At 45.5% G+C, this 13,818-nt stretch overlaps 1 protein-coding gene across 1 annotated transcript; it reads left to right on the top strand.

Moving 5' to 3' along the window:
- Positions 1-3,285: 3,285 nt before the first annotated feature.
- On the top strand, positions 3,286-13,461 carry TYMS (thymidylate synthetase). Its single transcript, XM_025931254.2, has 7 exons — positions 3,286-3,605; positions 5,373-5,446; positions 8,214-8,388; positions 10,024-10,125; positions 10,929-11,104; positions 11,496-11,567; positions 12,862-13,461. The coding sequence occupies exons 1-7, from the start codon at positions 3,392-3,394 to the stop codon at positions 12,997-12,999; spliced, it is 951 nt and encodes a 316-aa protein (XP_025787039.1). The 5' UTR covers positions 3,286-3,391; the 3' UTR covers positions 13,000-13,461.
- The last annotated feature ends 357 nt before the right edge of the window (positions 13,462-13,818 follow it).

Here is a 13,818-nt window from a genome sequence, read left to right as displayed (position 1 = left end):
TAGATAAAAGTGCTAGGAAACATACTGGCCTAAATGCAGTGGGGGTTGGAATGTTCCTTCTCTCAAGGAGGTCTTGCCTGGTGGTAGGACCTAAAGTAGTTCCTCTGTACAATTATCATGATGAGTGCTGGAGTAATGAATAGGATTGTTGAATCACTGTATTGTATACCTAAACCTAATATAACACGGTATGTTAACTATACTGGAATTAAAATTAAAACTAAAACTAATTAAATAAAGTAATTTCTCTGTACCTGCAGTAGCCCTTTACTGAGTTATGCCATCATCATATCATGATGATCGTTCATTTATGGAGCAGCCGCTGGGAAAGGAACCATTCTCTATTGTCATCAAACCAAGATCCTCCAAGTACCACAGTGGAAAAGGAATCTCCACACAGGCAGGGGAGCCTATGCTCTTTACCTTGAGATTCTCTTTGTGGTATAACTGATATTCGGCTAGAATAATAAATTCAGCTCAAACTGACAAAAGGAAACTAAACACAGAGGATAACATACAACTGGAAAATCTAGGCTATTTTCTGCCTGGGATCCGCCCCGCGGTTGGAAATGTGTGGAGACACTTTTCAGTTGGGGTGAAGTTGGAGGAATATGTACGTTTAGTTGGCTTTCCACAGGCATGCTAAAGCCCTGCAGTATGCTGGACGATCCTGCCCAGTGAAGAACTCTGCAGTTCTGGCCCACCCAGAACATGCTTCCACATGGCATCTTAGCTTCTTATACCCAGGACAATGCTCAAGCTGAACAGACAACATGGGTCCCCATTCCTGCCTGAAGTCTGTTTTCTGAGTTAAGGTTTTCTGACCCAGCATGTCTCCTCCCAAATGACCACCAAAAAGAATGCCCACTGCATCTGGTGCTACCCGCCCTGTCCAAATAGTACAACACAATACAGGAGGGCTATCATTCCTAATAGGAGACCGATGACTCTTTAAAACTATTACTATGCTGGGGTTGGGGACACCTGGGTGGCTCAGTTGGTTAAGTGTCCTACTCTTGATTTCAGCTCAGGTCATGATCTCAGTTTGAAAGATGGAGCCCTGCATGGGGCTCCATGCTGACAGCTCAGAGCCTGCTTGGGATTCTCTCGCTCTCTGTCTCTCAAAATAAATAAATAAACATTTTTATTTTTTCAAATATCGGTATGGGATGGGGTGGGGAATGTGCTGTAGGAGGGGAAAATGAATCTATGCAGACCTAGGAAAGGCCAGCCTAGTACTGTGATGGATGAAATAGATTTAAAATATCTGCTGTTCTGTAACCCAATGCATTTCTGTTTATTGTGGCCTTTGTGAGCACTCATAAAACCAAACGGCAAGAACAGAGACTTTCCAGCTAGAAGTCTTGTGAAATGTTCCCTGAAGCACTTCTTAGTCTGTTCATAGTATTATCCTCCTTCCAATTAACCCAAATGGCCAGGTATTTTTAAAATTGTCTTCGAGATTTGATTTATTCTTTATAGGCTTTGTGCCACATAAAGGGATGCAAGATTGTTTTCACTGAGCGGATTAGGCAGAGCTGCACATGAAAGATATTCACCTCTTGCTAGAACTTGTGTTTCAATTGCAAAAATTTTAACCTTGAGTTTGAGAGGCATATGTTAGCAGAAAGATGTGAGAATCTTGCACAGCCAATACATTTGAGATAACCCGGGGAGAAAAAAAAAGAAAAAAAGTTGACTTTATTGAACGGAAAGAAATAGTGTTTGGTATGTTTCATTCAGTGCCAACATCTTACTCTTCATAACCCCAGACCCAGCAACAAAAAATACATTCAGCATCTACTATGTGCTAAAAAAAACCAGTTGTTGATTCAAAAGACTGCTTGTTGAAATTAGTCAGAGAAAGACAAATATCGTATGACTTCACTCATATGAGGACTTTAAGATACAAAACAGATGAACATAAGGGAATGGGAACAAAAATAACAAAAACAGGGAGGGGGACAAAAATATAAGAGACTTAAATATGGAGAACAAACAGAGTTACTGGAGGGGTTATGGGAGGGGGGATCGGCTAAATGGGTAAGGGGCATTAAGGAATCTACTCCTGAAATCGTTGTTGCACTATATGCTAACTAACCTGGATGTAAATTAAAAAATTAAATAAATAAAATTTTTTAAAGACTGCTTATTGCATGTCCACGTATTAGTACATTTTATTTTTTTTAAAGATTTTCTTTTTTTTTTTTCAACGTTTTTTATTTATTTTTGGGACAGAGAGAGACAGAGCATGAACGGGGGAGGGGCAGAGAGAGAGGGAGACACAGAATCGGAAACAGGCTCCAGGCTCCGAGCCATCAGCCCAGGGTCTGACGCGGGGCTCGAACTCACAGACCGCGAGATCGTGACCTGGCTGAAGTCGGACGCTTAACCGACTGCGCCAGCCAGGCGCCCCAAAGATTTTCTTTTTAAGTAATTTCCACACCCAACATGGGGCTGTAACCCACAACCCTAAGATCAAGAGTCCCATCCATGGTCTGCTGACTGAGCCAGCCAGGCACCCCTTCTACATTTTAAACTAATTATCAAATTGCTCTTACCCAACAGTGTTTACATTAGAAACATTTCACAGTAAGTGAAATTTTGCTGTCAAAAACTTGAGAATGGCTGGCTGTCATTAATCAAGTAAAAAAATGGAACTATTCCACTTCCTCCAGCTACTGGCCTTCGGTGAGGATAGGGAAAAACGGGAAGGCACAGCGCCTGACAGCCTGGTCAGATAACAGGGTTTTGTTTGTTTTTGATTTCATGAATACGTGAGGACTGTTCCAGGCTCCTCTTAGTATTAAATGGCGCGGTGGGGGCTCCTGGGTGGCTCAATCGGTTGGGCGACTGACTTCACCTCGGGTCACGATCTCACGGTTCGTGGGTTCGAGCCCCGCATCCGGCTCTGTGCTGACAGTTCAGAGCCTGGAGCCTGCTTCCGATTCTGTGTCTCCTTCTCTCTGCACCTCCCCTGCTCGTGCTCAGTCTCTCTCTGACTCTCAAAAACTAAATAAATGTTAATTTTAAAATTTTTTTAAATAAAAATAAATGGCGCGGTGAACGCGAAACTTTCTAACCAGAGTGGCCTTTTCCAGCCAATGCACCAAGATACAGGACTTAGGTTGTTAGCATTTAAAGGCGCTAAACACCACAGCTTCAGGTTTCTGGCACGTTTCCCGGAGCGCGCGCTCTGGAAAACTTGTGGCTCGGCGCGCCCTTGGGACGCCGGGAGCCCCAGGGCCGGCCAACGTCACGAGGCAGGAAGGGGCGGAGTCACCGCAGCGGCGGCGGGAAAAAAAGCGCGCAGAACGGTCTGGACCTACTAGCCAGTCGCGCGCTGCTCACCGCCGTCCGCGTCCTAGACCCCGCAGTCTGCGCCCGCGCCATGCCCGCTCCCGGCTCCGAGCTGCAGCGCCCGCCGGCGCAGCCCGCCGAGCAGAAGCGGGGCGCCGAACCGCAGCCGCAGCCGCCACCCCACGGGGAGCTGCAGTACCTGGGGCAGGTGGAGCACATCCTGCGCTGCGGGTTCCAGAAGGATGACCGCACCGGCACCGGCACGCTGTCGGTGTTCGGCATGCAGGCGCGCTACAGCCTGAGAGGTGACCGCTGCGCGCGCCGGGCGAGTGGGCGTGCGCACGGGTGGGCTCCGAGCGGCCTCTGGAGGAGCGCCCGGGAGAGGCTGGGTCCCGCCACCAGCCTTTAGTCCTAACCTCGATCCTGTGAGCTCCTTAACCCCCGTGCTTTGCAGACGCCAAAACTGAGGTTCGGGTTAGAGAAATGATTTGCGTAAAGTCACGCGGACGGGAGTGACAGAATTGGGAGGTAAAACCACGTCCTTTGGCGCCAAGGCCTGCGCATCCCGGTCACGCTCTCTGCCCCAGAGCGGACACGGGCTGGTAGTGCTGACCTCATACCAGAAAATGGGAGAGGATTTGCCTGGGCTTGACCACGGACTTGGCTTAGAGGTTGCCCTTTTTGACTCTTTTCTACCCTCCCCGCCCCCACCCCCTGTGTTGGCCCTTTGGTTTTGCAGTTTTAAAAAATTGGAGCGAAGGAATATGGGCGGGTCAAAAGCGGCCGGAGGAGAGAGTGAATACAGAAGCTGGGCGGGAACTTGTGGTTCCTGACCATTTTTCCGGTCTGGTCCTAACGAACCAGCTTTCCTGTTAAACGTTGAAACAGGAAAGCGAAGAGTTCGAGTAGAAGAAGTTCTTATTCCTGTTTTCCTTCAAAACAGGATGGCCCCTGGGAAGTGTCTCTTGGGGGTTGTTAGAGTCAGGCTTTCAGGGGACAAAGGGGTGGGGTGGGGGTGGGCACAAGACAGTTATCCTTGACACGGGTATGGAGATGGTTTTAAGTAGGGAGACCTACTATTAGTGAAGCACTGTGGTGGGCAGGGGAGGACCCACACTTAACCCCACACCCATTTTAGAGACTGGAAAATACCCAGGCTGCAGTGGCTGATCTGCCTTACAGAGAAATCCACCCTCCTGCCGCTCCACACAGTGGCCTCCAGTGACCCAAAGACCTAGCTTTTACTCCAGCCCTTCTGCAAGTTCCTTCAGCTTCCTCCTGTACTTAAAATGGAGGAAATCGTGCTCAGTAGGCAGTACTGATAAAAGTACTTGAAAAAAAATCTGTCCTTTTTACATGTATAGCAACTATACAACTGATAAGGTGAACTGAATAGGTACCACATTTAGAGATAAGCTTTTATATTTTGATCTGTTGCTTGATGCAAGCTTGTATATTCCCTCCTGGTGCCTATAAAATGGTGATCTTAAGGATGCTTCAAACAAGGTTGTTTTGTCATGCATATCAAGTGTTTAAACAGTTATTATTTTTGGTACACTTAAATAATAGAGGTTAATTTGCTTTGCAGATAATTAATAACTATTCTTTAGCTTTGGCCAGGGTGATATCTACTGTCTCCTGGACGTGAGTAAGTTTTCCCTGGCAGGATAATCACGGAATAGCCCTGGGAGCCTTCAGCCTTTGTCCTAGGGCACATTTTGTGTGTTGTCTTCACACTTCTCTGAAGGATTCACACTAGCTGGCAAGTGGATGTAGTTCTTTCCCTGTCCACATGGGCATCCTGCCTGGCCAGTGTTCCATCTCAGTGTGGAATTCCTGTGGTGGTCAAGGGATTCAGGAGGGCAGTCTCCTCTGAATTGGGTCACTGACTTCGCTGTATCCTGTGAGCTCCACCCTGGTCTGGGGTACCCACGTGACTAGAGTCAAAGTTTCCTGCTTGCTCCTGTGGTCACTCAAAGGCCTGTGTCCTGGGGCAGTTTTCCTCTACAGAGAAAGTTGGATGGTGTCTTCTGTTTTCCCATCTTGAAATTATCTGGCAAACTGTTTTTCAGATGAATTTCCTCTACTGACAACCAAGCGTGTATTCTGGAAGGGTGTTTTGGAGGAGTTGCTGTGGTTTATCAAGGTAAAGAAGCTGCTGCTATTGGGAATCAACAGTCTGTTCTCAACCCAGCACCAGCGAGATCCTTTAAAAAGTCAAATCATGTCATTCTTCACCTATAGCCCTTAGTGGCTCCCATTTCACACAGTAAGAGCCAGGGGCCCCTGTCCCAGCTCTGGCTTCAGCTGGCTTGCTGCTCACTCTGCTCCACCCACCTGGCCTCCTTACTAAACTTTGAGCACATCAGAACATTGCCACCTAGGGCTCTGGAACTTGCCAGTCCTGTTCCCTGGAGCCTTCCCCTACATGCAGCATGACTCACTCCCTCACCTCCTTCAAGTCTCTGCTCAGTGGGCCTTCCCTAACCTTCCCATCTAAGACTGATTATCCCCCCTCCCTCCCCGACATACACACACCCTCCTCCTACCCTCCTTTGTTTTCTCTGCAGAGAAACATCATCAGCTGATGTATGATGTGTGTCCTCCCCTTTCCCCCCTGGAAGGGGGAAAGTAGACAACAAATGAACAAGTAAAATGTATTAGAAGCTCCATGAGGGCAGAGAATTTGTTTTTTCCTGTTCACTTTTTATCCCCTGGGCCTAGAACATAGCCTGCCATATAGTAGATACTCAACATAGATTGATCACTGAATATGGATCCCAACCATGTTCTCATATTTGTATAAGCTAGAATGATCTCTTGAGTAACAAGCTATACCTCTTCTAAAGAGCCAGGTAGGTACCTTGGGTAAGGGCTAAGGTGCTGTGATGATGGACAGCTTCCTCTTGCTCTGTCTCCTGGTCCAGGCTGGTAATATTCTGGCCAGTGCTGGTTAGAGGGTGCCTGAGGAGATGGGCTCAGTTCTGGGCTGTGTAGAAACCGGGATCCCTTCTACAGAGCACTCTGTGTGGCTTGTATGATCTTGGGCCAAACCAAACTCAAGACTTCCTACTGCATTTTAGAAAGGGTTTAGAATTCGATCCAATCCAGTCTTCCTTAGTTCCATGTTCTTTTTTTTAATTTTTTTAATTTTTTTTAACATTTATCTATTTTTTTTTTTTTTTTTAATTTTTTTTTTTTTTCAACGTTTATTTATTTTTTGGGACAGGGAGAGACAGAGCATGAATGGGGGAGGGGCAGAGAGAGAGGGAGACACAGAATCAGAAACAGGCTCCAGGCTCTGAGCCATCAGCCCAGAGCCCGACGCGGGGCTCGAACCCATGGACCGTGAGATCGTGACCTGGCTGAAGTCAGACGCTCAACCGACTGCACCACCCAGGCGCCCCAACATTTATCTATTTTTGAGAGAGCACAAGCGGGGAAAGGGCAGACATACACACAGAATCCAAAGCAGGCTCCAGGCTCTGAGCTGTCAGCACAGAGCCCGATGCGGGGCTCGAACCCACGAATTGTGAGATCATGACCTCTGAGCCGAGGTCAGATGCTTAACCGACTGAGCCACCCAGGGGCCCCTGCTTAGTTCTATATTCTTGAGGCATTTTCTTCCGTGTTGTCTTCTCTCAGCTGACAGTGAGTGTCTAGTTCCAGGCACGTCATCAGAAATCTCAGATGACATTTATAAACCATCTAGTGCCCAGTCTGAATGGATATAAAAGGGAGACATTTGAAGCAATATGGGAAAGATAGAAAAATGACGTCTTGGAGGTGGAAAAAGTATAAACAAAAACAGAAGGGAGGAAATGAGATGCTCAGAAATAAATGCAGTCACTTGTTTTAATTTAGCTTGAATTCAGGATTCTAAGAACCCTTTACCAGGAACGTGTCAGGCTCCCCTCTGATAGAGTTTTTCCCTGGGTGACTGGATGAAACACAGGAGTCAGAATGAACCTGCACTGCTGCTGGCATCCGTGGGCAGGATGGAGAGACGGGGTCTGTGCTGAAGTTAGGATCTGTGGTGCACTGAGCACTTTGTGTCCTCTACCCTCACACTACTGTGTGTGGGGAATACTGAGCTCTTCTGTGGATGGAGATAGCAAGGGCAGGGGGTCAGGGAGCTGTCAGAGAAGGGTCGTGGAGGGCAGGCACAGAGCCCCGGTGTGTGTGTGTGGCACCACAGCCTTGCTTGTCCCCATTACAGCATGTCCTACCCAGAGGCCGTTGAGATCTGTCTGTGACCTGGAGGCACTATCAGGACATAGGTTAGGATGATATGGGCCACATCTGATGAGATTAAATATAAGAAATAAACATGGGCTCGTACTTGGGAAAAAACAAAACACCACCTTAACTGCATATATAGGTTGGGGTAAACATAACTCGACAGTGCCACATATAATGTGGATGATAGATTTGCAAGAAAAGCTGATACCGATTACACCAATCAGTGAAATAGCCTATGTACCAACCAGGTCTAAGATACACTGAACAGACTGCAGGTGAGGCATTAAGTGCATTTTGGGGGATCACACTTAGACACACATTTTGTTAAAAAGCACAAGACTGTTAGGCGAGGTGGGAATAATGAAAGGGTTTGGAGGTGTTTAATCTAGAACATTTAGTTGAGAAGAATAGGAGAAAAGATTTGAAAGGGTAATAATTCCAAGAATCACCTGTCCTGGAAGTGATAACCAGAAAACTGCCCTAGAGGCCCTCAAAAAGTCAGCTGGGACTGGCCTTTAAAGATGGGATGTCCAGCTGTGCAGGACGTGTGAGTGCCTGTCCCTGGTGTGTTAGCACGGGCCAGAGGCCTAATTGGTGGGAAGCTCTTGGGCTATCAACTCCTTATGGCTCAGTTCACTTGGATGCCTTCTCTGTTGTCCTGTCTCTTCCAGGGATCTACAAACGCTAAGGAACTGTCATCCAAGGGAGTGAAAATCTGGGATGCCAATGGGTCCCGAAACTTCTTGGACAGCCTAGGATTCTCCAACAGAGAAGAAGGGGATTTAGGCCCAGTTTATGGCTTTCAGTGGAGGCATTTTGGGGCAGAATACAAAGATAAGGATTCAGGTGAGAAAACAGAGCAAAGCCTTAATTTCCTGAGCATCTGGTATAGCATGAGTTTGCTCCATTGTTTCTAGTGAAGTTGGGGTTGTAAGAAGCCAGTCTGGGGAGCTGATATATATAGAACTTTGACCTTGTGAGAGGCTGTTTCAGATTCAGGTAGATCACACTCTTGGTTGTTAGTTTTTATTGGGTGCTTGGTACTTTCTGTAGCTTGTTTCGCTAGCAGATAGTTGGTCTGCTGGTTGGTCATTTGGTTGCCGTGTTGGGGAATAAGGTAGGAGTTCATCTGGGGGACAAAAAGAACAAGATCGCCTTGTGGTGGCTTGATCTCCCCTTTTGATACTGAGCGACCCAGCACCCTTTAGGTGGAGCTTATGTAATAGCAGTTGTTGGGTTACCCTCTTCTCCCTGCCCTCCTGGGGTGGACAAGAAGATGAAACATCTTACTCCTGGATGGTGACCTTCCTCAGTCATTTGGTGGCACCACCTGCCCCAGTCCTTTGACCCTTCCTGTCCTGCTTGTCCATAGGCCAGGTGTTGCAAAAGCAAATGCCTAACTCCTCAGGGTGCGTGCGTGTGTGTGTGTACACATACATAGGAAGTAATAGTTTGCTAGCTGGACAGAAACCATTGACAGCACCTGTAGATTTATGTAAGTACCACAACCAAAATCTAGAACTGTGCCATCATGGTGCATCTTTTTTTTTTTTTTAATCTTTTATTTATTTTTGAGAGAGAGTATGTGAGCAGGGGAAGGAACAGAGAGAGGGAGACACAGAATCCAAAGCAGGCTCCAGGCTCTGAGCTGTCAGCACAGAGCCCAATGTGGGGCTCGAACCCACTAACCGTGAGATCATAACCTGAGCCAGAGTCAGATGCTCAACCAACGGAGCCACCTAGGCGCCCCTTTTTAATCTTTGTTATTACTTTTTCTGAAGCTGTGATTGTGACAGAATTTTGTTCTCTCCAAAATTAAGAGCTGCTAGACCAGAACCTAGTCTAACACCAATAAGTGGAAGTTTAACCAGAGTGAATATAAAGCTCCACATTCCTCAGACTTCTCAGCTTCCAGTTCCATTTCAGGAAGAAGGCAAGGAATTAAAGTCCAGAGACCAGAAATGGGAGAAAAGTACAAGGTGGTGTAATAGTTAAAGAGGTTTCCTGATGTTTATGGATCAGCAGGGGTTTGGCTGCTAAATTTTAATTTTAGATGTAAATAATGCTAGATCACAGAGGGGAATCCACCCACAGTCTTTTGTTAGTATGTTCCACAGCAGCAAAGTGTGACAAGAATGGTTGATGGGTATAGAGACAGTCTGTGGGACCACTGGAAGAAACCGATTGCTGGGATTGGAGAAGGTTAGGAAGGGGAGGGGTTGCACCATGACAGACCGAATATTTAAAAAAGACTCATAGAAAAGAAAATAGACTTTGTTATAGCTCCAGAGAATAGACCTAGGAGCCCTGAACTCAACATCACCCCACGAGAGCTAAGCAATTTGTAGAGTGGATTAGATACCTTGTAGTGTGGCCACAGGGCGGCTGTGGTAGGACAGTGGTGGATGGCCTCTAAGGTCATCTCATAAGATCCTGTGATTGATATGTGGACATGTCTTCTCTTTTTTGACGATTCTACAGATTATTCAGGTCAAGGAGTAGATCAACTGCAAAAGGTGATTGACACAATCAAAACCAACCCCAATGACAGAAGAATCATCCTGTGTGGTTGGAATCCAAAAGGTTGGAAGCATCCCAATTATTGTCTTGTGTCCTAACTGTAACATTAGCACAAAGGGAAGCCATGTAGCTTTGCATGGAGGCTACCGAGAGGAGGCTGGATCCTGGGAACCACCACCCTCAGCTGCATGGCTGATACGACCCTGGGCAGGTCACACTTGGCCCCATTTTCACCTTCAGATGATGGGGTTGGATGCAGATGATTTTAATGTGTGTATTTATACTTATTCTTACTCCAAAGAGGGCTTTAAATTACCTATAAAAATACGCCAAGGATTTTAACAGTTTAAATTGGGGCAGATGAAGTTTCATGTCCCTGCCACCTGGCTGTTAACATTTTAACAGTTATATTATAAAATTAAACTGACCAAGATGTAATAAATATTACCCAGAGTCAAATATTTGCGTTTATAATAGAGACTTTGAATACAGGAGGGTGTGCCTGAGATGCACACCTGTGGTCCTTGTAAATGAATGAATTCCTCCTGTACTTGTAGTTTGGTGCCATGAAGGTAGCACAAGTAATTTCCGCTTGGATCAAAGAGTGTTGCTTCAGTTGTAAATGGACATCTGCAGAAGTCTTCTGTTGATGGATGGGTCACCGTAGGCGTTGTTCCATCCTCAGGATTGGAATGGTCTGCTCTTGACATAGGGGGAGGTGGGGGGGGGGGGTCACTGGCCCAGTGGCTTTTTCTCATGATCTCCCCCATGTGAGTTGTCTTCTGTTTCTCTCCTGTTTTACTCTGTGTATAGCTGCATTCTTTAAAACCACCATCTCCTCATTTTCCTTTGTGCTGGCTCCTCAGATCTTCCTCTGATGGCCCTGCCTCCGTGCCATGCTCTTTGCCAGTTCTACGTGGTGAACGGGGAACTGTCCTGCCAGCTGTACCAGAGGTCAGGAGACATGGGCCTGGGTGTACCCTTCAACATCGCCAGCTACTCCCTGCTCACCTACATGATCGCACACATCACAGGCCTGAAGGTGAGCTGCTCTCTGGAAGGAATGATTGCTACCAGCCTAAAGCACTGAGCTCTTAGATTCTTCAACGTGGAAAAATTAATTGCAGAGTATTCAGTGTCTGATTACTTTTAAAATGTGCTCTAGGTAATTAAGAAGTGAACTTGCTCACCTTGCAGCTTCCCATGGAGCTTTCCTGTCTTTGTGGTGTGTATAAACAAGCAGGTTTATATAGTTTATAATATAAGACAACTCTTATGAATACCACCTTTTCTCAAAAGCTACACTGGTGAAATTCTTTTCTAAAAAGCCTTGGAATGTCTGCATAGTCTACATAATGTTCTTTCAAATGATGTGTTTTAAAGGAATTGAAACTAAAAACATTTACCATTTTGCTTGCTCCTGTGCGATTTAGCCAGGTGACTTCATACATACTTTGGGAGATGCGCATATTTACCTGAATCACATTGAACCGCTAAAAATGCAGGTAAGAATGATACCGGTCATGCTTTGGAGTTTGGTAACCTCTCTTGATAAAAGGCTGCCTTCTAGAACATCCCTCATATAACAGCCCTTCTGCTCTGTGCTGTGGCAGATAAGATGGCCTGTTCCAACTACAGGGCTTCAGCTTAGGGATGGTGGTGGGCAGGGACAAGGTGGACACATTTTAGCACCCCCAGACACTTAACAGTGCTGGGAGGTACTAGATAGCGGGACCAGAGAGGGAGAGCCCATATTTGGACCAGTGGGTTTGGGACCTTCCCAGGGGTAGCATTTTCAACTCATATTTTTACTTGAAGGAAAATTTAAATGCAGATGTTTTCCCGTCATATGAAATACCATACTTAGGTATTAACTTTCAAAAGTCTGTTCAAATCCTGAGTTATAGCAGCCAACAAATGATTTTAAATGGCAATTAAAAAATGAGTGTCTAGGGGTACCCGGGTGGCTTGGTTGGCTGAGCATCTGACTCTTGATTTCGGCTCAGGTTGTAATCTCATGGTCATGGGATTGAGCCCTGAGTGGGGCTCTGCGCGGGGCATGGAGCCTGCTAGGGATTCTTCCTCCCTCTCTCTGCCCCTCTCCTGCATCCACACGTGCTCTAAGAAAATAAAATTAAATAAGTCTAATGCTTAATGATCCCCAAGAAAAAAAATTTTGAACCGAAACCCTTTTAGCCCCTTCCAGGTGAGATCCAGGTTTTGAAAGTTCCTCCTTTGAGGGAGTTTAGCTGCTTTTGTTTAGAGGGTAACTTCAGGGTTTACCCAGTTGCCTCTCTGGCTGTCTGCTCCAGTCTGGACAGAATAACGTGAGGTTGTAACACGTGTGCCTGCCCTCAGTGCCACCATCTGTTCATGCCAGGAACACCAGCTTGCATCCCTTTCTGTTGTCAGATGTCACATCTTACATTGCCCTCACTGCCAAGGACAGTTGGGATAGGGATTTGGGGACTCATACTCCCATACTGAGCACTGTAACTTCTGAGTAGTTATGGATTTGAAAGTAAAAGATTGCATCCTGTCCTTAATAAATTTACCAAGAACAGCCAATTATGAGATGAGCCACAAGGCTCCACCCGATGTGATTCCACATATCCTTCAGTCCCCACTTGTGGGAGAGGATCAGTTATATTCCAGTAGTGTTGCATAAGCAGGGACAGGTGTCCATACTATTACAGTCCTATGAAATAATATTTTGTTGATAAAATACTGTGTACTTGTCTCAGAATTAAAGCAGCTTGCACCGATAATGGCAAAATAACGATTTCCTATTATTTTTAGCTACAGCGAGAACCAAGGCCTTTCCCAAAGCTCAGAATCCTTCGAAAAGTTGAGACAATTGATGACTTCAAGGCTGAAGACTTTCAGATTGAGGGGTACAATCCTCACCCCACTATTAAAATGGAAATGGCTGTTTAAAATGCTTTTAAGGGAGATACCGGAAAGATACTGATTCTTGAGGGATTAGACTGAATGCCCGGATGAAAGGTGTTTCACCCTAAAGAAAGAAAGAACTAGGTCAGAAGTCTATTGGTGACCGGCAGTTACACTTGATTAGCTTTTGAGAATGTTGCCACTGGCCAACAGTTCTCTTACTAACAAACGACCTTGAGTTTGGTTAACTCCCTGGGGATGTGTGAAACTGCCAAGGTTAGGGATAAAGTAAGGAGAGTAAAAATTTATATGCTCTTAAAATGTGTACCTGCATTTCAATCCCATATTTTTATGAAGCTCAGTGCATTTCAATTACATGAAAACTATTCCCCCAGATTTGAGCAAGCTGAATAACACCAGCATGCATGATAATGTACAGTTGTAGTTATGAACATTTAAAGTTACTTGCTTTATATATTGCTATAATAAAGGAGTGTTGTGCGTTCATCTGGTGTTTTGTTTTTTAATTTTTTCTATTCTGTATTGCCATTCTGCTCACTGCTTGCCTAAAATAGATTTAACTGAACCCTCCTAAATAAACATATGCTGTATTCTCGTTTGGATCCTGCTTAGAGGGTTAGTATATTTTAGAAATGCTGACTAGACTGTATTTTGCCCTGTTTTTCTGCAGTTCATCTATTTCTGGCTGCATTTTATCATTAGCATTTAATGACCATTTAGGATAAAGGTTTACTTAAGGGTTATGGAAAAATAATACATGAAATGCCATTTTTATGCTCATTACTGCTGCCATAGTTTCAGTATCGTGTGAATCCTCTACTGATAGAGTTAGACTGAGCAAGA

The sequence above is a fragment of the Puma concolor genome, chromosome D3, assembly GCF_028749965.1.
Source record: "Puma concolor isolate L17-30 chromosome D3, mPumCon1.1.hap2, whole genome shotgun sequence".
In the NCBI taxonomy this organism is placed as follows: domain Eukaryota; kingdom Metazoa; phylum Chordata; class Mammalia; order Carnivora; family Felidae; genus Puma; species Puma concolor.
The sequence above is the reverse complement of the archived record's forward strand: the minus strand, read 5'-3'. Positions and strand labels throughout refer to the sequence as shown.

Bases quoted from the DNA above. Each gene is read 5' to 3' on its own strand.
- TYMS (XM_025931254.2), top strand. From the start codon at position 3,392: ATGCCCGCTCCCGGCTCCGAGCTGCAGCGCCCGCCGGCGCAGCCCGCC. The intron at 5,447-8,213 runs GTAAAGAAGCTG...TGTCTCTTCCAG, and splicing joins AGTTGCTGTGGTTTATCAAG to GGATCTACAAACGCTAAGGA. The intron at 8,389-10,023 runs GTGAGAAAACAG...ACGATTCTACAG, and splicing joins ATACAAAGATAAGGATTCAG to ATTATTCAGGTCAAGGAGTA.